The sequence below is a fragment of the Drosophila navojoa genome, chromosome 4, assembly GCF_054131105.1.
Source record: "Drosophila navojoa isolate 15081-1374.11 chromosome 4, UAZ_NAV_1.0, whole genome shotgun sequence".
Lineage (NCBI taxonomy): Eukaryota > Metazoa > Arthropoda > Insecta > Diptera > Drosophilidae > Drosophila > Drosophila navojoa.
Genome location: NC_142892.1, coordinates 16665932 through 16691869, shown reverse-complemented (window position 1 = coordinate 16691869; position 25938 = coordinate 16665932). Strand labels below are relative to the sequence as shown.

The 25938-nt window shown below is 37.2% G+C and overlaps 1 protein-coding gene across 1 annotated transcript in view; it reads right to left on the bottom strand.

Moving 5' to 3' along the window:
- Positions 1 to 25938, bottom strand: part of LOC108650240 (uncharacterized) — an 86346-nt gene that overhangs the window by 10838 nt on the left and 49570 nt on the right. Inside the window, exons 9-10 of the mRNA XM_089259196.1 lie at positions 19098 to 19276; positions 3029 to 3216 (exon numbers count right to left, since the gene is read on the bottom strand). Of these exons, the coding sequence (XP_089115322.1) occupies positions 3029 to 3216; positions 19098 to 19276 (367 nt within the window). The remainder of the gene's footprint in view (positions 1 to 3028; positions 3217 to 19097; positions 19277 to 25938) is intronic.

Sequence of the window (25938 nt, the reverse complement as noted above, 5' to 3'; positions counted from 1 at the left end):
TTTTATTTTCCTGTGGCGGCTTTTTACTCTCTCTTCTCTTATTTACCTTGAACTTGTTGAAAGCCCCTGGGAAATGTGGCCCCACTTCTGAGCTTATACAAGGATTTGCAGCTAACTTTTCGCACGCCTTGCCACCTGCCACCTGCCACCTGCTCAGCCTCATTCTCAACCATATGACAGTTTGAAGCAGACTTGTGAAGCTGTTAAGTGCCTTCAAATTGGAGTTTCTGTAAGCCTAAGTCCTGTCGCGTTTCCAACTGGGGTGCCTGCTCTGCTTCTCTCTCGCTCTATACTACGCTCTCTTTTGACAACTGCTCGCGCTGTTAGGCTGCTGAAGAGTGGCAGTGGGAATGAGAGTGGGAGCGGGAGAGATGTTCGCGAAACATCACCATTTGTTGTTTGGCTCTCATAAATGTCGCACTGTTATTTTTTTCATATTTCTTTTTGCGCATTGTTTTGCAATCGCCCACTGTTTGCAGCTCACTTCTGTAGGTCTCTATCTCGCTCTCTCTGTCTCTCGTTTTGTATTTCATGTTTTTTGTTTGGAGTTTTAACTTTGCTTCTTAATTTAAAAACTTTTCTAGCATTTTTTTACAGTTGTTGTTGTTGTGCAAATTCCCTTCAATTTCGCTTCTACCCACGTACCAACTGTTCCTGTTCCTCTTCTCGCTCTTTGCTCTCTCGTCTTATGCTCCTCCAAGTGTTGATTGTCGTTGTTGTTATTGTAGCTGTTATACCTGCTGTTTGTTTTTGTCGCTTTTGTTGCTGTTACAAAATTCATGAACTGTTTTTGTTGCCTCTGCCTCTGTCGCTGCCTCTGCCTCTGCTGCCTCTGCTGCTGTTGCTGTTGCCCCTGTTTTATTTTACACACATATTTTTGTTCTGTCACTTTTTATTGTTCCACTGGCCGAGTGTGGGAGTGGGTGGAAATTATGGAGCCACGAACTGTGTGTGTGCATGTATGTGTGTGAGTGGGAGAGGGAGAGGGAGAGGGAGATGTGGCGGGGCTACAGTTACTCTGCAGTTGTTTTTATTCGCTGCTGGCAGCTTTTCATTTTTTACAATTTAAAGTGTAGGTGAGGCAACTGCAATTGACACGGACACTGCATCCAGCAGCGACTAAAGCAAGGATGCGAGCGTTTGTTGTCGCCAATCCTTGAAGTGGCAGCAGGCGAGCTCCAGCAATCCACGTTTTCGTTTTTGTTTTCTGCTTTTTACCCTGCCAAAACAAGTGCGCAAAGCTTAACGAACAGCTGATGAGCTCTCATTTTTTTTTTTTTGCCCGTGCAGGTGTTTCTCTGCATTGGGATTTTCGAAATTAATTGGCAGTAAATTCAAGTCGCAGCAATCTCTCAAGTGCTCGAAAACTCTGTTACCAAAACAACAGTATTAGACGCCGCCTCTCTCTCCTTCTCTGGGGCGTCTAGACAGAAAAAGAGACCTTGAAAAAGTTGAGCAACTTGAAGCAATTTATATCCACGCCCAAGACGCAGACAGGTGGAGTTTGCCTAATAGACGATTGCATGTTCTCACATACGACAGGCGGGACAGCAGAAGAGGCAGGATGCTCTATGAAAACCAACTCAATTATAAAGAAAACCTTGAGTTGATTGCTTAAATGCTTCTCGAGTTTAAGCTAATAGGCTTAACAGCAGTGCTGCAAACATTTTAAAGGCATGCGAAGTGAATAAAATGCTCAATGGGCAATTTCTGTTATTAACAGCGTGTGTAGAGCTGTGGTATTAAAGCTTTGCTCTTTGTTATGAAGAGAGAATGGCAGGCAGCCTGATTGAGTCGGAGTCTTTTAACAGTGTGCAGGTATCGGTTAGAGAGTAATGCAAGATTACAGTTGATTCATTGAACGCTCTTGAAGCTTAAACTAAATCTGATCTTTTCTCTCGTCAGTTTATGTTATAAGTATTCTCTTCATGCCTGTGCCTCTGTTGTTAATGGAATATGTTATTTTAGCAAAAGTCTTGCTGTTATGTAGACAGCGACTTTCTGTTGCCTTTCTTATTAACAGCTCATGTTATATTATTTACAGAGTACACATTAAGCTGCCGTTGTTATTTTCTCTCAACAGTCCATGTTATATTCCAGCTTTAAGCTTTACAATTTTTATATATTATATCCGTTGAGGTCCTCGTACATTATCTCCAGTTGTTATTTGGGGAATAAACGTAGTTATTTGCCCTAAAAAACCATTTACTCGTTTATTGTCCGACCCTTTGACCCACTCATCAACGCACTGACTACTCCATTTGTACCCGTTATTTCTTTCCTTTTTTTTTTTTGCTCGACGCCAAGCAGCTGTTATATATGCGAATAGTTTGTACCTTGACACAATTTACAGGCCGTTAGACAGCCGGCAACAACGCACATTAAAAATGCGCTCAACACCCGAGTGACAGAAGGTGTTGCCATTGTTGTTGTTGCTGATGTAGCTGATGTTGTTGTTGTTGTTGTTGTCGTTGTTGTTGCTTCAACTACTCGCCATAGTTGTTGCATTGTTGTTGCTGGCGTCGCATTTTGACGCAGTTTCATTTAGCCTCCGGGTAGACTTTAGTATTTAGACTTAAAACGAAATGTCAAAATCCCTTGGCCACACTCCCCAACAACGTGGAGTCCTTGCCCATGTGACTATGTGTTGGTGTCTTTCGCTTCTATTCACACGAGCGGCAACATTTTAATTGGGTGAGAAGACAAAGTGTCGCTCGACTGGCACTAATAGCATATATAGAAATCAAGACAATAGTCAAGTGGATCTGGCTCTGGGCGCGTGGAGCGAGCGGGCGACGCGTTTAAACATACAATGCAAACAGCTTGGATACTTCAGTACAGCAACTGCAGCTCCTGGAGCTGGAGCTGCTGCGCCACCCACCCATGGCTAGCATACGTTTTATGCATTTATGCAAACTGTTACGGGGCCCAACCCAAATTTCAATTGCGAGGGGGGGGGGGGGATGGTGGAAAGGGGAAGCGTATGGTATGGCATGGTGTGGAAGTCATCTCAAACGTTTTCACTCACCCGTCCCAGCGTATTGTTGTCGTGTATCGCCTGCTGCAGTATCTGCAGATTGTAGCTGGTGAACGATAACCAAATCAGGTCACCAGGATATCCGTGAAAGTGGTACGTGCACGTTGTGTTCGGCGGAAGCGTGTGACGCGGACTCACAATGCGTCCCATGCGGCCGCGACGTGAGAATAGGACATCATCTGTGAGAGCAAGAGAGAGAGAGAGGGAGAGAAAGAGAGAGTGAGATATATATATATATATATATATAGATGGATATACTGAGTGGGAGCGTGATAAATAGAGATTATGATATGTGCATATGTGCAGCTCTCCAATACATATGCATGTTCATATACATATGTAAATGAGTGCGTGTGTATGTGTGTGTGTGTGTGGCTTATACTGCCAACTCACGGCCGCATCTTTTCTCATTTCATTTCTTTTTTTTTTTTAATATGCTCTAAGAATGTTGTGTGACAAGCGGCTTACATGCGATTTAGGTTAATTTACACTGTGCTCGCAGCTAGTCATTTTAGCCCCTCCCACTCCCTACACTCCCATAACAAAAATAAACTTGTAAAGGTTAGCATACATAGCAAAGTCAATAAAATATCTTATCAGACTGATTAAAGTCTGGGAGCATCTAGGAACATCGACGAGCACTTAAGGCAAGCTGCCTGAGATACCAACGAAAATAGAGTCAAGTGTGAAACACAGAGGAGAGAAAAACTATAAAATGTGGTTTGTGTTGTGGAACACCATTTTTATATTCTTACATTTATACGTGGGTAGCGAGAGCAAATTATATAGATTAATATTGAGGCAAGCTGGGTCGTAAAAAATTCGGTTTGCAATGGGTTTCATAAAAAAAACCATTTAAATTATACTTTTTTTCTTTTTAATTTGCCAGAAGCTAAAATATATTTGTTTAATTTATTAAATTTTTATAAGAAACATGTGTGAGAATATTAATTTAAAATACAAATAAAACTAATTTTTTTAATATTAAAATAAATGATAATTTACATAATGAAATAAATAAATAAAACAAAATTAGAAGTTGTGGACTATAAAAATAATATATAATATAATTATATATATTTTGTAACTTCTCTTTTTTGTATTGTTTTATAAATAATATACTATATAATAACATAATATATTTTATTGATATTTTTTAAATATATATACATATATATTTATTGGTTTTCAATTTAATTATTTTCGATTTACTTTATTTCTAATCTTATTTTGTATAAAATATATATGTATATTATATATATTGTATGTATACATTCATTTAATATACTTTTGAATATTTCATATTACACAAAGCAGCATCAATTGCATTTTGCCCATATTATTAGCTTTACATTGCTAGGAATGTTCCTATGCTGCCTATTAGCAGACTTCTTTAACATTTCTGGGGCTCACGGTTGAACACATTGAAGCTCATAGCTGTATGGCATTACGCCACTGTTAAGACACATTTCTGAAATAATGACGTTACGCTGTTAAATTAGCTGTTCGCTTTGCATAACCCACGATTGAGTGTGACTTTTAACAGTGGCATAGCCTGCTAACACTCAATCGTTGCATTACGCTGCTAATAACATTTTATGTTAACAAACGAAAAAATGAACCTGATGGGACAGCTTCAAATGACTTCTATTATATATGCTTCTGTTATTGTTTCAGTTTAACATTAAAAAATCAATTGAAACGTTTCATAAAAATTAACAATTTCATGCATTTATTGAAGAACAAATTCGTTCAAGTTCCTTTAAGCTATTCCATTTGCTGGCTTTGATAATCGAAATAATTGAATAACTCTATATGACATACGTTGTTCAAGTGGCACAAACAGAGGTACAAGTCAATTAAACTACTTCAAATAAAATATCGATGAACGACAGAAAGACTCTCAAGATGTTCGCTCGAAATAAACAATTTGTTATTGTTAAATTTCGAACAAGTCCCCTTTGGGTTGTTCGCATTTGATGTGAACTTGTTTGCGGTAGTTGCTAGATAAGCCTCAGGTCCTATTTGCAGCTTGTATAAATATGTTGCAGCTGCTGAAAGTGGCTGCTGCGAGACACGAGAGAAACGAGAGCTGCAAGTTCAGCTGCAACATTGTTGTTTTTTTACAACATTTTCCTAACAGCATCAAAACACAATTTCTGCACTGCTAAAACTAAGTGCAATATTGGTTGTAAATATATATAGAGAGAAATATGTATGTATGCATGTATATGTATGCATGTGTGTGTGTGCTTATGCCCAATGTTGCAATTGCAACACTTAACTTTAATTAAAGTTGTCCGAGAGCGGCAACAAGCCAGAGAAGCCAAACAACATCGAGAGCTCAGTTGAGCGCTCTGCCTGGGGGACAACTTTGGCAACTTTTGCTTCAAGTGACAAATTAAAAACAGCAGCAAAAACGAAAAGAGAGAAAATCGAACCAAGCCCCGAAAAAAAAAAATGAGAAGAAAAAATGTGAAGGCGAAGCGCGCGTTTCAATTGCTCAAAAGTCGCACGATTTGTAGCAATGCAGCAGCGTGTGAGTGGGAGTGAGAGAGGGCGAGGGCGAGGGCGAGGCAGAAGCAGAGCAGGTGCTGCCGAAGCAATACTTCAAGTGGATGTGTCAAGGTGGCTGCCCTGAGTGTTGCGCTAGCTCTGCCTCTCCCACTTCCACTTCCACTTCCCTCTCCCACTCTTGCTCTTTCTCTGTCGGAGCAGGAAGCAAACGTCAACGGTATCGATGATAACACCTGTGCTGCTCCAACTGCTGCGACAGCTTTTCAACTTCAAGTTGGATGTTTTGATGTTGCCGCATTGAGTGGCAGCTGGGCTGGCGGCAAAAGTTGCAGCTGCCACACACACACACACACACACACACACACACATAGGCAAAAAGTTGCCAGCCGAGCACGACTATGACGTCTCCACCCTCTCTCTCTCTCCCTCTCTATGTGCCGTCTCATGCCAGCAAAGCTAATACATTTTTATGAGCCTTTTATTGTCACATTGCGCTGGTTGAGCACAATTCTGGCCCATAAAGCCCAATGCGAAACGCCTTGAGTGGCAGTTAAGACTGCTTTAAGCACAATGTGTACCCGAAAAAAAAATTTAAGAACTCAATTTTGTGGCATATTGTGGCAAGACTCGGGACACAGAAGAATCGTAACACAATTAAGTCATAAAATAGGTCAAAAATATGCTTCATATTGGATGAAAGTGATAAAAATATTGCTGATATATAATGGAAATTGTGGATGACCAAGGCAGAGTGATAGTATCTGTGATAATTTCTTTAAATTAATGTCAGGTGAGTTTTGAGTATTTACACATGTTTAAACGAATAAAAATTTAGAAAAGCTGGACATTTGATTTAGCTGGAGTGATGGCATTTGTAAAAATTATATATCAATGCTAGTTGTAGATATTGGTAATGCTGAAGTACGAGAGTGTTGGATAACTCTTGCTATTTGATAATAAATTATGCTTTTTATGCTAAAGGTGAGAAAATATTAGGTTAGACGTAGAAATTTGGGGTAATGGCTGTAGTGCTTAAGTATTTCATCTCTCAATCGATCCACAGTCAATATTTAGATAACTAGTACTGAAGCTAATCGATAATAGTCGATCTAGCAAGCAGTTGAGAATGTAGTCGCATCAGCAAGCAGTGTAACATATAGTGGGAACAGCAAGCACTGTAAAAATTCTATTATTGAAAATTCAGTAGCTCCACCTGAGGCGAGTAAGAGCGCTTATACTTGAAGCATTCGCAGCCTTCACAAAGCATTTGTATGCTTTTAATTTTCTACTTTATTGACACGAGCATAAATTTAAAATAAAGCAAAAAAACAATATTCAAATTCATACATATAATGGCCATTCTATAACAACTTCTTTTCATATTACTCTTCAATAATCAGCCCATTATCAAATGTTTATATAAATATACAAAAAACCTGCAACATTTAAATGTGCAACTATTTATAAAGTTTGGCTATTTGATAAGAAATTGATTACACTTAAAGAAAAATAAGACAAATTTCGTCTTTGATGTAAAAATACAGTGAATGCAGCAGCAGCTTTTGAGAGAAGTACTTTAACTTATGCAGGAAAGAGAAAGAAAGATCAGCTAAGTCAAGACAGCTATTTTAATAATATTATAGACACTAACCAGAGCACACATAGACTAGACATGTAGTACCATCTTTTTCAGTTAGTGTTATAGAGTAATCTCTAAACTAAATAAAAAATCACGATAGATCGAAAACAAATTCTGTCCCCTTGAAATAAAATCAATATCATCGAGAGATAATACTCGATAGTTTCAATTTCTATGATCCCCTTGCCATGTCGAACTATCGAGACACGACTGTATAAGCAATAACCATATAAAATCAGAGACGACTTGAAATATTATCAAATATTTCCCATTCTATAAAACTTTTCCTCTGCATATTATCAAATATTTATAGACATATATATATGTGTGTGTCATTGCATAGTAAACTGCAACAGAAATTCAATTTTAATAATCTCATCTGCATGCGCTGCTTTGACAGTGGGACTTATGCTAATTTAGTGGCCAAATATGCGTGCTGCCTGCAATGAGATAGGCCCGGAATTACGACGGCCGGAATGGCCGGAGTCAACCAGAGGCAGTCTTCCTAGAGCGCGTGCTTCCTTTTGCATAATTGTACAGGCGATAGATAGGCAAACAGAAGTAGATAAGGCGTGCCGCTACCACATCCCCCCCTCCCCCTTGGGGGCAATTGTATTTAATTTGCGCAGCGGTCAATAACAAATCGAAAAATAACAAAAACAAAAACAAAACAAGCAAACGAATGGCCAGTCAATCAAGCAAAGAGAGAGGGAGGGAGAGAGAGGGAGAGAATGATTGGGTTAGCAGCCTCCATAGCGCCACGCCCATCGCCACACAATCAATAAAACTAACACCCCATAATTTAATGGGCAAACGCGTTGCGACGACTGTGTGTGTGTGTGAGTGGGCGGTGGGGGCATGGCTGAATTGCTCGTGCACAGCGTAAACCCCAAATGCACTCTAATAATAAATCGCAAAAATAACAATTTTATTGCCACAACTGTGGTGCGCTGAGGCGGTGCGATACGGCGTGCACCTGCCCGGGCTACATTTGGCTACGCCGATAAGCATATTATTTTCATTACTATTCTTATTATTATTATTATTATTATTATGATTGTTATGGACACAACGCTGCATCGCATGAGAGCTCCAACTTTGGCCCCAGCACCAATTCCGATTCCGATTCCGATTCCGGGTCTTGAATTATTTCCGTATTGCGCGCCATTGTTGTATTGGCCGGCCATTTTGTATGCCAACGAAATTTATTACAGTCACACTGCAGCTGAGCTTTGCACCACCCACCCACACCAACCACCCGCACCACCCACACTTGTGTCTGTGCTGTGTTTGTAATTTTGGCCGTGCGCAAACGTTAACTAATTCACATGGCGCACAAAATAGCCATGATTACAATTCATATATGGCCCATGCCAATGTGTGTGTGTGTCGGTGTGGGTGTGTGTGTGGGTGTGTCTGTATACATTTCGATTGGGGCTTTACTTATCAGCGAGTCTCGTGTGATTTTTGACAGTTTTCACTGCTGATTTGTGGCCAGCAATTGACGGGGCCAAATGAATATTTACTCAATGCCAGCTGAAATGAAATTCGGCTTTAATTTCTTTTTCTGAATTTTATTGACAATCGAAATAGTTTAGAGACTGAGTTCATGAAGAGCAAAAGCAAAATGAACATTTCTAAAATATGAATTTAATATAAAATAATATAATAATAATAATATATTTATATATAAAAAATAAATCATAGCATCAGAGACAGAGAGTGAAAAAGACAGAGATGTAGATAAAGTCTATAGAGCGATAGAAAGATCTATCTATGTGTATATCCTTTTCACTCTCTGTCCTTGTCCATATAACCAAAGAAATTATTACTTTTGCTTCCTCGAGAATATACTCTCTCTCTCTTTCTTTCCTTCTCCCTCTCTCTCTCTCGTACTTTCTCTTAATTCATATCAACTGTGGCTACATACGTAAATAAATAAATAATAATAATAATAACAAAATTCTGAGTTATATTATTTATTTACTGCCAAACTCTTTAACAAAGCTATTTCAGCAAAGGCAGCCACGCTTACAGCATGCACAAACTCAACAAACACTGAAAGTTAATGCAAATAATTTTGGTGAATACAAAAAAAATAGGAGCGCAAAGAAAAAATATATAAAAATATATGAAAGCGAATCAATTGCGCTTGAGGTCTAACAAATAATTTATAAAATTGAGCAGAATAATTAGATATGTATGTAAAAATAAACAGATATATATTTACATATAAAAACAGACAGCGCTTGGACTGCAGCTAAGCTTCAATTAATAACCGTCTGAGTAACCCAATTTAGTTGATTTAGCTTGGATTGTGCGCATAATTAGTAGGAAAATGTGTGGGAGCAACTGAATTGCCAATGTCTATCTATATATATACAAATATATACATATATATCTATATATACATATATATCTATATATACATATATATCTATATATACACATATATATAACTTATAACTGATTGTCCTTTCTCGCCCACTATTGATAATGGAATCGCTTGGCTGACTGTCCACTCAAGTATGACTAAATTTACCGTTGTCTGGCAGTTGTGATAAACCAAAATGCTTTAAATATTTATGAAAAATCATATAAATAAATACAAGTTGTAAGCGCAAGGTTTATCATACAATATATAGGCAGCCACAGAAACAAAACACGATTCGTTGACAAATTAATGTATAAATATTTATATTACACACACGCACACACACACACACACACACATGTTTATATACTAATAAAATGTTGCCGTTATGTGCAAATATGCTAATTTGCTGTTTGCACAATTCAACCCAAACACACACACACACAGAGAGAGACATTCGTGTGTGTGTGTGTGTGTGTGCTACACCCACGGCATTCTCTCGTTAGTTTCGATTGCCAGTTTGTCGTTTCATGTTCGCTTCTTGCATTTTGCCGCTGATTGCAAACAAAATTGCAACTCAATAAACAAACTAAACAACAACAACAACAACAACAACAGCAAACATGTATGTGTGCATGTATATGTGTGCCTGTCTGGCTCGCACAGCTCCCAAGCCAAATCAGGCAGCCAATGACCTCATTTGAATGCATCCGCTTCTATTGTGGCTCGATTTTATGACAAAATTATAATAATGAAACGTTTTCATGTTCGCTTTCGCCACGATTCAGACCAACGAATTCCATGTCAATGCACATTTAGTGAGCATATTTTTAAATTAACTACCAAATTAACTTGGCAAAGCAAAAATTTATAAAAAAAAAAAATATAAACGTAAAAATACAGAAAGATTTATATAGAATTTATATGATTACAAATTAAATTAGAAATAAATCTTTATGTAATTTAAAATTTTATTCATACAAATTAAATGAAAATATATATTGATATATCTAGAATAAATAAATTTTAATACATACATTTTTAAATACATTTATTAGAAATTTATATTTATAATTTGAGCAACTATTTAACAACAACTATATCTTAAAGTTATTTTTTAAATTATTGACAAGAAAAATAAAATAAATGTATATAAATGATTAAATAATTAATTTAACATTAACTAAAAAAAATTATTTATTTTTTAAAATAATTCAAAATTAAATTAATATATATTATGATGAATATTCCTTAGAATTTAATTATAAATTATTTACAAATTAAAGAAATTGTCAATTTTTAAAAATTGAATAGTCAAAAATTATTAAGAAATTATTAAATAGAATAATTATAATAATAATAATAATAATAATAATAATAATAATAATAATAATAATAATAATAATAATAATAATAATAATAATAATAATAATAATAATAATAATAATAATAATAATAATAATAATAATAATAATAAATTAAAAAATTATTAAAAAATTACAAATTAAATGGAAATTAATATTTATAAATATATTTATTTTTATATAAAATTAAAATTTATTAAACATAAGTTAAGTAAGAAATTTGTATTTTAAAAAATAGTAATGAAAAGTTTAATTTAAATTTTGTGAGCCTCCTAAATGTTGTCTGTTAAAAATATACATATGTAAAATATTATATTTTAAATAATTAATAAAGCTAATATTTAAAGAATGTCAGCTTTAATTTTCAGCTCATTTTAAGCTCCTAAACACCTAAAAACTAAATTTAATATATTTTATGTGAACATGTGAAGATATTCCCAGATAATTTAACGATTCCTTAAATTTGCATTCCCAACTTTGGCGGCGCACGAAAGTATGCTATGAAAAATGTGAAAATCATTTCGCGAAATGCTTAAATATTTAAGTTTCCTGCGCACATATTAAACAATGCTAAAATGTGTTCGCACTCAACTTTCCATTGTATTTTGCACATATTTACTTTGATTTCAGTTTCTTTTTTCTGCTCTCTCCCTCGCCCATGTTGACTTTATGAAATTAAAAAGTAAAAATTTCAACAAGTATGCAGGACCAGGAGGAGCAGCAAAAAAAAAGTAGGAATCAAAAGATTTGCTTAAAGTTTGTTCCAAAAAGTTTTGCTCCGAACCTGAACTGAACCGAATCGAGCCGAGTGAGTGGCTTGGTGAAAAATCTTAGGAAAACTTTCTGAAGGGTTTTCCGCTGACAGCAGCCAGCACCAACAACAGGCGCCCAAATGCTCCACAGATTCGTCGCTCCACTTGCTCGACAATAATCCGTAAATCAATAAAAATGCCAAAGCAACTTCCGCCAATGTGGAAATGTATCTATTGTACTTAGACCGTTGCGCCTTTCCAGCATACACCCACACACACACACACATGAATTGATGTATGTGTGTATGTATATATGCATTTTTGTATGCTCGCTTCTTTCCTTTGGTTTATTTGTAAATAAAATGTTGTATATATGCCCTCACATTTGAGCATATTTTTTGGTGCTCTGCTATGTCTAGTGTGTACTATACGCACGCATACACACACACACATACTTATGCATAGCTATCTATACAAATGACTGGGTAAACGTTTCTTGGCTTCAGCGGAAATGTTCTTCAGCTTGTACAGTAATAAATTTATAGCATCTGTGATCTCTCCCTCTCTCTCTCTCTCTCTCTGTGTGAGTCTGGCTTTGGCATAAATAATTTGCAGCAAATCTCACAGCGATTTCATATAATAATTTATTACACTCGCATCACATAAAATAATTCGAATGCTTCGCAAATAGATTGGGAGTGCGCGAGGGCGGCTTAGCTTTTGTGTTGATGTCTTGTTTGGTGGCAATTCGAGTGTCAGCAAGTTGATTAGCGTTAATTAGATGGGCTAGTAAGGTGGAGGCAGAGCTGAGGCTGCTGCTGTGGCAATTAAAACAGCATTTCGATGTGGGCGCTGACAGGGCATTTGATTAAGAGGCGTGGCCCAATGTCTCAAAGTGACAGACGAAGGAGGAAAAGCGATTGGTAAGTGAATTACAGTGGCAACTGCAGGAAGTAAGGATAAGAAATAAAAAGTATATCTATATAGAGATGGTTGGTTAAGAATTCAATTCACATAACTTTTAGTTTCTTCAATTATAATAAGCTCAAATGATACTTCTCTATCTCATTAATCCTCACCTCTTCTACAAATTCACATACATTTCTAATTACCTAATTCCTTTGCTTATATGTTTATGGCCAATCATCTAAACACTTTTAAATTATCTCTCCACAACATTGTCATATTTACCTTAAAATTAACCAATTTGAATTGCAAATTATGCTTCCAATGACTTAATAAACGCCTAATGAGCTAATCGAAATAATTTCAATGACATGCGGATGCGCCCAGAGGCGTAAAATTTCAATGCTTTTGCTGACATGTAGAAGAGAGCAGCAACAGCCATGGCAGCAGGTGCACTCACACTTCGACTATTACAGGTTGTATGACAAAAGGCAACAGCACAACTAATTAAAAGGCAACAGCATTATAGTATGAAATGAACGAGTTCGATATACCCTATAATGATTTAAAACATTAAGTAAACATTATACTTATTGTTAACAGTCGTTGCTCGCAAATGTTAACCGCTTCTCTTGGACTGTAAATTAGTTTCTTTTACTCACACTCTCAACAAAAGGGAGAGCAGCCGATTGCATAGTCTCTTTGGCGTGTTCGTTTTACGATCGCCCAGCAACCGTTTCGGTTTTTGATTTGCTTCGCTCTGTCTTTAGTCCGACCGTTTCACATTGGTATGTGTACGTTCGCTGTCTTCGCTGAACATGTCAATAGCGCAAGTAAATTGAGTAGGTGTGCATGTGAATGTGAATACCAATAGCATTGCCTGTTGGAGTTGCACATGTATTAACTCTCTCTGCTAAACGATGTTCGTCCCACGAAACGATGAACATGCTGAGCGCGTGAGCGAGTGAGCATGATTTTGTATTCTGTTAATCTCACGAACAGCGCTTAAGACATCAAACGGGCATTTTCGACCTATGCTGCTAACATAACATAAGAGAACCTAACATAACATAAGAGAACCTAACATAACATAATAGAACATAACATAAGTGTGCCTATCATAATTATAATTATTATCATAAGCGTCTTTATGAACAACAATTATCACCAATCTAATCATCATTAGCTTTCATATTTGCTTTGGGCCTATGATAAACAGCCTTATCATTATTAGCTTTATGATTACAATCATTATTTCCTATCATTGTGAATTATTATTATTAATATGAACGTTATCATCAATCTACTCTAACTACCTGCCTATTTTAAAATCAATAAATCACTGCGAGCCTCGGCAGCTGCGAATAGCCTCTTTTCAGCATGAGATTCAATTGGTCAATCAGAAAAAACGAAATGCTAATGGAGGTGAACAGACAGGTAACCAGATTGACAGCTGAATAGATGAACAGCAGAAAAAAAACTGTCTACATCAGTTCGGCAGCTGGATATCAGCAAGGATATCTCACAAAAATCCACTTGCTTGTCAGCAATGCTTCACTTCGCTTCTCATTTCCGTAATTCCCCCCGAAAGGAAAAAAAAAAAAAACTATTATACCCTATATGGCTGGTGGCACTAGGCTTAGGGTATCGGAAAATGTGGCAGGACTTTGGCCAACATTCCGTGGCAAGTTCAATTAGGAAAATGTGGTGCTCGCGCATGAAACATTTATAATGACCAAAGGGCGGAGCTTGGCGAGGCAAAAGCAAAACACAAACAAAAAGCAAAGCAGCATAATTGTTTTGTTATCGACACGAGCACACACACACACACAAGCACACATACTGACACACACAAGCACACACACACACGCTCAGTCACAAATACCAAAAACGTTCGCTAAAAATAAATTATTGCGGGCTGTAACATGATTTTAATTAAAGTTTTAACGAAAACCAAATATTTATCGTTTCATTTTGCTTTCAATTGTGCGCAGCGCGGTTTTTGTTTGTACAGCGTTGCCCCCGCACAACAACAACAACAACAACAACAGCGACAGCCACCGACAACAACAGCCAACAACAAACATCATCATTAAGGAGCCAACAAATTCAATATGCATTGCATTTAAATATGTAAAATGCTAAAAGCGAGCGAGAAACAATTTATTATGAACAGCAAAGGTCATTTCAAAGTTATAATAATGTGCTACACACACACACACACATGTGTGTGTGCTGTAAATAATGTGTGATAAACCCGTCTAATATACATAAACATAGTGCGGCTAGAGCAGGAGCTGAGGTTCGTATGATTAAGCCAACTGCAATTGCATTTCGCTTGGCCATTCGCATTCGGACTGCATTTATATTCATTTCATTGATTGCACAACAAAATCTGTTGCATATTTAATTCGGTTTGATTTTGCCATAACTTTATCAATTAAGTTTAATTAAATGTAGAACTCCGACGGCACTGAACCGTAGCTAAATGCAATGCCAGCTGCCCAATACTGAAGTTGCAGCTATCTCCCTCGCGCACTCACTAAATCGCTCACTCACTCACTTACTCGCTCCTGCTAACTTTCACCCTCTCTCACTCACTCTCTCTCTGTGTGTGTGTGTGCTGCCTTTTAATTACGTTTTGCATGCAAGTATTACGTTACGGCCATGTCATGTTTAACGTATGCCTAATTTAATTGAATTATCCGATTCGAAGAGGTTTCAGTGCCAGCAGTACCTAATCCTTCAGTTCACTGGCTAATATGACAATGAAAGTGAAATCTATATGCCAGTATATGTATGCTCATGCATGTATACATGTATGTATGTGGGCATATCAATTTTTGATTAGCTATTGATCGTTTGCCGAGGTTAATCAGCTACATATATGTAACTGATGCTGAATGAAGGTAAGAGAGTGTGTGGGCAGAAAATCGAAAGTAAGACATATCACAAATGGAGAATTATCATATTAATTAGAATATTACATTTCATATTTAAGTCGAAGGCCCCAGTATCCAGAGTTTGCTTTTCATATTGATTATAAGCCTCTCTATGCAGCTGAATATTAATGTTGGACACAACAGCCTTCTCTTTATATCTTACTGTAAATTAACAGCGACAAATGGTTAAACTGCTATTAGGTATGTTAGAAATGTACATACATGCATGTGTATGTATATGTGTAAGGAGAGTGGAGACATTCGTTCGCTCTCAATTATTTATATGTGTGCTCGCTCTCGCAAAGCTTCGGCTTGATCAAGCAAAGCCCACGCTCAGCGTTCCGACAGCTCTGCACGATTGAGTCTTTTAACAATGATTGAGATAGAGCGTAATTTGCCAATAACAGTTGAACGGTTGGTTACTCACGCTCTGTTTTCGAAAGCATACTCTCTCGCTCTAACTTAAGCACTCGCCAGCTCTGAGCACGCGACTGGGGCTCTTTTCGGTTTTGCATTCTGTTAAGCGCCTTCAGCTTAACACTGCGTGTGTCGCTATTTAAAGGGGAAATTCCTTTTGCAGATTGCAGTTACTTATCATTAATTAACAGCTGTGTGGGGCCTCGATAACTCTGTAATGTTACAAGTTAACAGTTGCTGTTATATGATCAACATAAATAGTGTCACTCTTTGCATAAATAATGCCTGAATATCTAAAGCACCATGGGATATAAAATTTAGTTTTTTATCAGCCACATATCACAATTTGTTGGGCCAATAAATAAATATTCCCTGGCTGCTCATTTAATTTGCTTAACTGTTTTTCAAATCTCACAAAGTTTGTTTCATAAATCTCTCGGCTAATCACTGTAGAATATATACACACATATACGTATTGTATATATGTATGTGTGTTTAATTGAACTTTGGCAATTTTCGTTTATTTATTTATTCTACGTTGTTAGCAGCTGTTGTGATTTATGTTGCTATTGTTGCTTTAAGACTGATTAAAACTATGATAGATATGGCGTGCTTTCACGCCCCTTTGCTAATGATTATCGGACGGCCGGCATGCCGGACAGACACACAGCTGCGCCAGTTCCCAGCGCATTTAGCTTAATGCCCAGGCGGCCGAAGCAATGCCCGCAAAATTGAAGGCATTTCCCAAAAGTTAAACGGTCAAAAATTGGCCAAAAACAACAACAACAACAACAAAAAGCCGGCCGTAGCACAACAAACAAACAAATAAGCTGCCAAGTTAATGAGCGTAGAACAACAACTCGAAGCATAGCAAAAACAAATTAAAAGGAAAAACAAAAAATGGAAAAAAAATGTAGGGAAAAAAGGGACAACTTAAGTGGGTGGCCGTGGGCGTGGCTGAGGCTGAGGCTGCTGGCGCTTTTCTCATTACAGCTGCCAAAATTGCGAAAACTAATTTCAGATGAAGTAAAATTTGCAAATAAAGCAAAGATTGAGAACTGCAGAAAGCAAGACAGAGGAGAGAGAGATAGAGAGAGAGAGAGGGAGAGAGAGCAAACATGAAAGAACAGAGAAAGAAAATGCAGCGAACCGAGCGTTGGCCAGTAAATAAACCTACTCAAAACTTATTAAGTGCAAATTAATGAACATTAGTGTCTGCTACACTGCACACACACACACACACAGTCATAGACTCTTCTGCTTGTGCTTGCACAGCCTGCGATTCGAGCCCAAAATTTCATTTAATAATTTTTCAATTAAATGCAGCCGCCTGGCCAGAGGACCAGCAAAAATACAATAATTACAAAAAAAAAAGTAAGGGCGCTGCAGTCGGGCATTACCAACAGCAGAATACTCACTCACGCTGTCAGATCCACGCCCCAGTGGGCGGAGATATATCAGTTTAGCTAAGGCTAGAGCAATTGCAAAATCTAGCAGCATTCGCTCAAATAATAAACGAACGAGCTGCAAGACGAGCTGTGTAAAAAACCAATATACTCCCTTGCTCATTTCAGAATGAGTATTCAAATGAAAATCAAGCAATTTAAGAGCTCAGCTTACAATTTACCGCAATTAAAAGAGTGTATTAAGAGCATATCTACAATGCGCAGCAGCACGTACACACACACACACACACACACACAAACACACACTCACTCTCGTATTTCGTGCAAGCTAATCTGTTGTTTGGTTTCCGTTGTAAATTTGCGTTTTTTAATTTCTTATGGATTATTTGGGCCAGTTTCATATATATTTTTTATGCACAGTGCGCTGATAAAAAATAATGAAAAAAAAAGAAGGCAAGCCCAGCAAACAATTTAAATCTAATTAAAAACAATGTGAGAAGTTTTTGCTGGGGTATTACGGACTCAGCCATACGCTGTGCAAGTGGACGTGGAATATGATTTATTGAATTACTTCAACTGATACTTATAATGTCTGAGATGATGATGAATAAATGAGGGTTTAAAACCCATTTTAGCTACAAGACTTTGAGGAAAGTAATTTTGATTCATGATACATGATTCCAGACACATATTTTGTTTTAATTGTTCGTAATTGATAGGTTGATAATGACCATAAACATTTTATTTATATATTATTATATTATAAATTTTTAAAAATTTTTATTTATATATATCTCTTCCCAAATGTATATATAATATATATAGATATTTTCTAGGAGTCCTAGAAAGAATATATATTAGCGTGATATGCGAAATATAAATACAAAGTTCATGTATAATAATAAAATAAATAATAATGAAATAATTAAAAAAATAATAATTATCGAATCTTCTTTTTATTAAGGATGATGAACTTTGTATACCTTATTTTCATATAAGGCATCTAGTATTTTTAATGACATATCATATATCGTAGACACAATTTTTTAATAAAATAAATATTTAAAGCAAATTTATTAGTTTACCTCAATAAAAATAATTTGTCTGCACTCAACCGTCACAACATTTAATATTTTTGAATCATTGTTATAAAACAGTTTACAAATATATATACATTTTTATTTTTTATTTATTTTTTATTCTTTAATGAAAATTCGCCAATTGCTGTTGCCATTAGCTTTCAGTTCCCATTTGCTGTCAGATCAACTCAATTTGATTTCGTCTGGCCTCGAATCAAATTAAAAACCCATTAAGTCCGCTTAGATACGGCGCCCCCTGCAGCCACCCCCTTCACCTAGTCACCCAGCCCAAGCTAATGAATGGCCCGTCCGTTGCTCAGGTTTCATCAACTTTAAAGTGGATGCAACTTTTGATTACCATAAGACGCGCGCTGCTGGCCCCAAACACTTAGCTCTCCGCCGGAGAGCGAAATGTTGCGGCTGCAGCTTGAGTTCCACTTCCAGTTGAGTGCGTGCAGAGCCAAACGCTCAAGCAGCATCACTGATTAAGCAATACATACATATGTGTGTGTGTGTGTGTGTGCATCAATAAATTATAAATATAACAATGCTGCCACGGCAAAGGCAACTCAAGCCCGTGCAGCTGACCCCATTTGTGCATCTCATTAATATTCGCATTTAAGCCACGTCTGACATCTCGTGCGCCCTTTGATTGTGTACTTACCCGGATTCGATGCATTTATATGAAATTCACAAAGATTTTTTGTGCCCTGGGCAAAGTCAAATGAATCCGAATCGGTGAACAGTATATCCACATCCAGCTCGAAGCCACGATTGGGTATGCCCTGTTGCAGGGGCGCCGAGAAGGGGCTCGAGTGAAAGGCGACCAGCATTTCGGGGCCACTATAAAGAGAGAGAGAGAGCGAGAGTGGGAGATTGAGATTGAGATTGAGTGAGGTATTATAATGGTAATCATATTATTGTATATTTAAAAACATAATTATTTTGTTTGTTTAGGCATTAAAAAAATAATATTTGGGTGATTGGGTAATATATAATTATGGTAATAATTATATATACTTTATTGAATTTAATAATTCAATTTTTTAGATATTTCAGATATGAGAAAATATTAAAACATATTAAAATTGAGTAACAATAATAATAATTTAAAAAAAAATATAAATATGTGAATACATTTTTGTATTTTTAATTATTTAAAAATATATATATATATAACAATAATAATAATTTAAAAAATATAAATATGTAAATACATTATTGTATTTTTAATTACTTTAAAAAATAAATATAAATATAAGTATAAACATAAAAATAAGTATAAATTTGTAATATTTAATTACTTCTTAGTCTAAGATTTAACAGTTGAAAAATATAGAAACTAATATTTTTATGCAATTTAAAAAATATATATGTATATGTATTTGAGATAGATAATTGAGAAAGAGAGGCTATATATTAGAGAGGTTCATATAATTTATTGCATATGATTTGCTTATTGTTTTGTATGAGACAGATTGCAAAGAAAAAAGAATAAAAAAAAAAAAAAAATAATAATAATAATATTGTTTGACTTGAATAACTGAGTTATTGAGATACATACGTATATGTAGGGCTTAACAAATACTAATAGAAATAAATAAAAAAAGCTACCTAAAGGCGATATTCCGTAGGAGAAAAAAAAAAAAAACTATTAATTAATACATATTTTATTGCACATTTTATAGTTCCAATAAATCTGTTTCGAAAATTTAAATTAATTAAATTAAATTCTTAAATACTTTTTGCCTTTTAAAACATTAATAAAATAAGTATATTTCTTACTTAGATATGTATATATAAAAACAGTCAAAGTTTTTCATATTGCTTATACGCAACGTTTAACAACTACCGCTACAACAACAACAGCAGCAGCAACAACAAACAGTGAGCACTCAAATTAAAGGCGAGCAAACAGTCTGCTTGGCGTAAATTCAATTTGCACAGAACGACAATCCAGTAAAGTCGTAAAGCTGCTGGTCAGACTTGAGCTGATTTATCTACTTATTACTTATATTCATATTTCAATATATGTGCATGTATTTATGTATATTTGTAAACAGGGAAACAAACAAATGTTGAGCTTGCCAAGGCACAAGGCACAAGGCACTCGCCGCCTCTTGTTGTGCCGTTTTGCCAGCAGCTTGCTGCGCCACGCCCACCCCGCCCCAAGCACAGTGTCCGCTTGTTGTTTGCATTCTCGCTGCCAAATTAACTTTTTTCGCCATTGTCTGTCGAGGCCGCTGCCTCTGCCGCTGCTGCCGCTGCTGTCGCTGGCGTCGCGCCGGGACACGCCAAAAGTTTTAGGCAAATTTTTTGGCATAACAAGCGAACGAACAAGCGAGCAAGTAGCGAATCTTCACAGTGCGGGCCAACAATTTTCGGCCCGTTTGTCTTTTCATATATATAAATAATTTTTTTTTTTTTTTTTGCTAAAAATTATGAAATGACAGCCGTGGGTGTTGCACCATTTGTTGTAGACGACGTGACGCCAGCAACAGCAGCAGTGGGCAGCAGCAGCAGGAGCAGCAGGGACAGCAGCAGGAGCAGAAGGCAGAGGCCAAGAGTTGAAATTTCGCAATTGTGTTGCCCAGTGTTGGCAATGACATCGAGTGCTCATAAAACTTGGCCACTTTTGGTGGCAAATGCTCGCGCAAGCAGTTCGCTGCCTCTAAAGTAATATGAACAGGCTTTAAAAGTGAGCAATATTGTGGCGCCTGAATGAAATATGATAATGAACTATTAGAGTCTATGTGCAATGAATTCACTAAATATGTGGGCTGATAAGGCAATGAGCAGTATACAAAATGTATGGACAAACTAAATGTAAAATATATATACAAAACTAATGTGGGTAGCTATGGAAAAGAACTCTGAGTGGCAGAATATAAGCAGCTCAGAGCTAGTAAGCACTTCCACAAGCAATCAGTATATATTTTACATGCATACATACACAGTATGTACGATGTCTGTTAATAAATACAAACTCAGAGAGCAACCGATTGCAACGACTCGCTCTTGATCTCACAGCAACCGTTTCGTTTTTGATTTGTTGCGCTCTGGCTGTCCTCTGACCGTTTCGCTGAGTTAAAGTAAAACGTCTTTCGTGTATGTATTGGTATGTGTGCAAATGCTCTCTTCGTTAAGTAAATTGAGTGTGTGCATGTGTGTATGTGAATGTGAAGAATGCCTGTTGGAGTCAGCTCACTTTAACTCTCTCTCTTGCACGAACGTCAATTGTGTCTCTTTTTAAGCGATTTTCGTTGAATGAGCGTGACACGAATAAAAAGAACCAGTGCCTTGCTAAGCGCGCGAGGGAGAGAGAATGATTTTGTTCGGTTTCTTGAAGAGCGTGAGCGTATTAAAATTAATAAATTAATGTAAAATATACAGAAGACTAAATACATTACTCATCAAGCACTCAAAGACCGCCTAATTTTAGTTTGAACGAAAATTATAATTAAATAAATTATTATTTTTAATGCAGATGTATAATATTATTCACAATAGTTGAATTTCAGTAGCTGAAGTGAATTATAGAAATATGCCAGCACTGAGTCGATGCTATTAAATCAATTTTATATAAACATACACACAAACAACACATATACAAATTAATAAATATATACATAAAGCTTTAATTAAATTGAAAACTTAAGCAACTTAATACAATTCTTCATTTCACTTTAATACGATTTTCTTGTGCTTCTGTTTTCATTTGGTCAGCGCATTAAATGTGAAATTGAAAGCAATTAAACTAATTACAGTTTGCAAGAGGTTCTTTGTTTAAGCTAACGCTTGCAATTGTTCTCTTCCGTTTTTTCATTAATTTGCCAAAGCTTTTCAATTTAAATTTCAAATTGAATTTTTATAGGGGCGGCTTACGCGGCGTATGAGTCATATAAAGTACATAAAAATGAGAGGAGACGGGAGCAGCAGGAGCAGCAGCTTGAGCGGCTCTCGCCCACACCTGGCGCTTGTTAAGGCGCCTCACGCGCCGCACGGCCGATGTTAAAAGCCATCAAATATGGCCAAACACAAATGGCTTTTTAATACGTGTAAGTGTGGCTAAAAGACAGCAGCAGTCGAGCAGCAGCCGAGCGATGGGTGCTCTTATTATTCAGACACCTCCAGGACACCTCCAAGGACAAAGTGGGAGTCAGAGCACACGTGTGCAGGAGCTGTGGGGAGGGGAGGGGTCTGCTTGGGGGTGTGGCAGCTGCTGCAACATTGCTCCTCTCTTTTCTTCTTCTTCTGCCTCTTCTTCTGTCTTTTTGTCACTGCCAAGTGCAATAAACTGCAAATGAAAAGTAAATTAATTTTTAATAAAGCGCACAAATGTTGGCTTTGGCCGTGCTACCCAGTGCGATGTGGCTTATGGGTGGTGAGGGGTGGCGGGAGGTGAAGGGACGCACTACGTATGCGTAGCACTTGGGTACTTAATGGCCTGCGGCACTTGCGGGTGTCGTAAAATCAACACAAAAACCCAAAGCACACGTCTCCAAGCGTTGTCCCTTCGCCCTTTGCCGGCGGTTATCAATGCGTCGCATGAAATACTTGGCAGCACTCGACTGACGTTGCCACTCCTACTCCTCGTTCTCCTGCTGCTGCTGTTGCTGTTGGTCACGAATTTGCACATGCCCCGATACCAAAATGTCTGACCGCAAATGGCAGCGTTGCCCCACCTCGTCTTGTGGCTAAACGAGAGCAGCGAACGAGATTGGCGGCTCTCAAAGTGCTGGCCTGTCGATTGATGTGAGAGCACTCTGCAGGAGCAGGAGCAGGTGAACTGAACGCCCTCTGTACTCGGGCTGGTTAACGGAATTATCCAGCAAATTTGATGCTCGCTTTGAGAAGCAAACACAGCTCAGCTGGGCCCGCTAATTGAACTAGTTCTAATAATGAACAGCTCAGGCAGTGGCAGAGGCAGAGGGCAGAGGTGCGGGTCCCAGTTAGGTCCTGTGGCCATTTGATTAGGTTCGATAAGCCAGCGAATTTGTGTCAAATTAAACAAGCCACTGGGCAGGCACGATAGCTAATCAAATTGTTTTAAATAAAGTGGACAGCTATTAAATACGGCTGGAATATGGACTTTTTCAGTTTTGAATGCTTTTATATGGAAGCTTTTAGAGAATTAGAGTGCACAGCTAAAATTGCTGGACTGTGTGGGCTAGATTGCATGCTCTGTAGATAGGTTTTCATTTTAGTGTTATGTCTATATTCATTAGTTTGTATTAAACAAAACTTTATGAAATTAAAGCAGCGCTTGCAATGAAAGCACGATATGCATACATATGTACATATTTTTTGAAGGGGAGTTGTCTCAGATAAGTAAAAGATTTTATTCCATTTATTTAGAGTTAAAAACTGCTACTGGCTTATACTGCAGTTGTATTTATGCTATTACCAGCGAATAATGCTGTTAATAACATTACATAGCGCTGTGGGAGTGGAACAGATCTGCTTAACATAATCTGGCATTAACACGAATGAATATGTAAATGTGCTCATTTGAGTGTGTTTTTTAACAGTGTTGATAGCCAGCCAGACGGTCGACTAACAGAATTCACATTCATACACAAATAATCATTTTTGATATAGAAATACTAATATTCAAACACCAATATATAAATCCTATTGTTATATATAAATGGTATAATTAAAACTGTATTATAATTATCATCTCCATTGAGTGATTTAAGAGTGAGAGTGAAATGTTTTAAACTCTTTATATTGTCAGCAGTAATTTCAAATACGAATAGCAGTGCTTAAAATTGATTTCTGTAGAGCGACGGCTTAGAGTTGGATTTGACAGAGCGGAAACGTAGCTTTTTATACCCTGTGCATATTGAAAATGTGAAAATAGTTGTTGTGATTCCTCGCCTTATGTTGGTTTACTCTGCACTCTCTGCAGGTGAGCAAAGAATTTTAAAAATCTTAAATTAAAACTATAGAAGAGCAGCTGCTCTTTCTGCTAGTGTCGTAAACGATTTCGTAAGCAGAAGAGGAAGAGACTCAAGGTTTAATGAGACCTCTAACAAAAATATCATTCATCATTCTTCTCTGTTCTCATATCTCAACTATTTCTAAATTTACATCATATAAAAGCTTACATGCAAATTATATGGAAATTTAAATCAAGTTTGACAAATAGTAAAACTCATTTCCAAGCAAACACATAAGCACGGCAACTCGCTCAAAAAGCACACACACACACACTTGCACATACTTTCAAGAGAACTTAACATATTTGCAGACACTCACCAACACACACATACATGTAAACTTTATCTGTAGGTAGTTAACTTTGGCTTATAACCACGAGACATCAAATAATTTAGGCTCTCTGAATAACGAACTTTTAATGCACTTGCAGACGGCATAAGTTAAAATTAAACCAAAAAAAAGGGACAAAAACAACAACAATTTATATAAATATATGTCGAAAATCTTGTACATATATGTTGAAATACTTGCAGCAGCCAAGAGATTAACATTTTAGAAACTTTGCCATGGAAATTCTAAAGGCCCGTCGCAAAGTGTGGAGAAAAAAATAATATTATATGAATATGCTGCTTAAAAAGTTAACGCTTTTATGCAGTTTCTTTTCAAGTGCGAAAAAACTGTATGTATATGTATGTATATATATAATTATATATACATAAAATTAACATACTTTGCCCGCACTTAGAAATGCAACAGCTGCTTAAGTACAGCAGGAAACGTAGGGCGAGGCGCTGGAGCAAAGAGTTCAATAAAAATGCTCAGGCACGTCGAGCAGGAGACGTTGGGGCAGCTGCGAGTTGCAATTTAAAGTTGCACAGCGAAATTAATAATTTTCATGTGGCAACAGCACTCTCCGGCCCTACTCTCTCTCTCTCTCTCTCTTTCTCTCTCACTCTGTGTGCGCTGAAAGTCAGGCAGGCAAAAGCGGGCAAAAATTATATGACTGTCATGTCTGAGGTGTCTGTAAGCCAACACGCACACACACACACACCCACACTGAAGCAGCTGATGCAGCCAAGGCTTTGTGTATATATGTGTGTGTGTGTGTGTGTGCTTGCATTTATAATACATATTCCACATATACGTCTTCTCGTGTCGCGCAAGACGTTAGCCTCCGCGAGGAGGACAACTTTTGCAGCGCGCTTAAGCCTGGCACACATTGCCATGGCAGCAAGGCACACACACACACACGCGCGCGACTCAGGCCTCCTACTCAGCCGTGTGTGCATTTTACGCTATATGCATTCCTGATGCGGAACTCTGTGCATGTTTGCTCATAAGATTTCAGCTCTCGTTCTAGAAGAGCCGCCGCCCACAGTCCACAGCCCACAGCCCCAGCGCTGCTGACGAAAATGTCAATAAATGCACGAGAGCAACTCATTAAGAGATTAAGCAACAAGGTGAAACGATTCTCATGATCATCAGCAGCAACAGCAACCATCAAGCATCAAGCATCTAGCATCAGCTGTAATCATCAGCATCGTTGCCTGACTGACTTT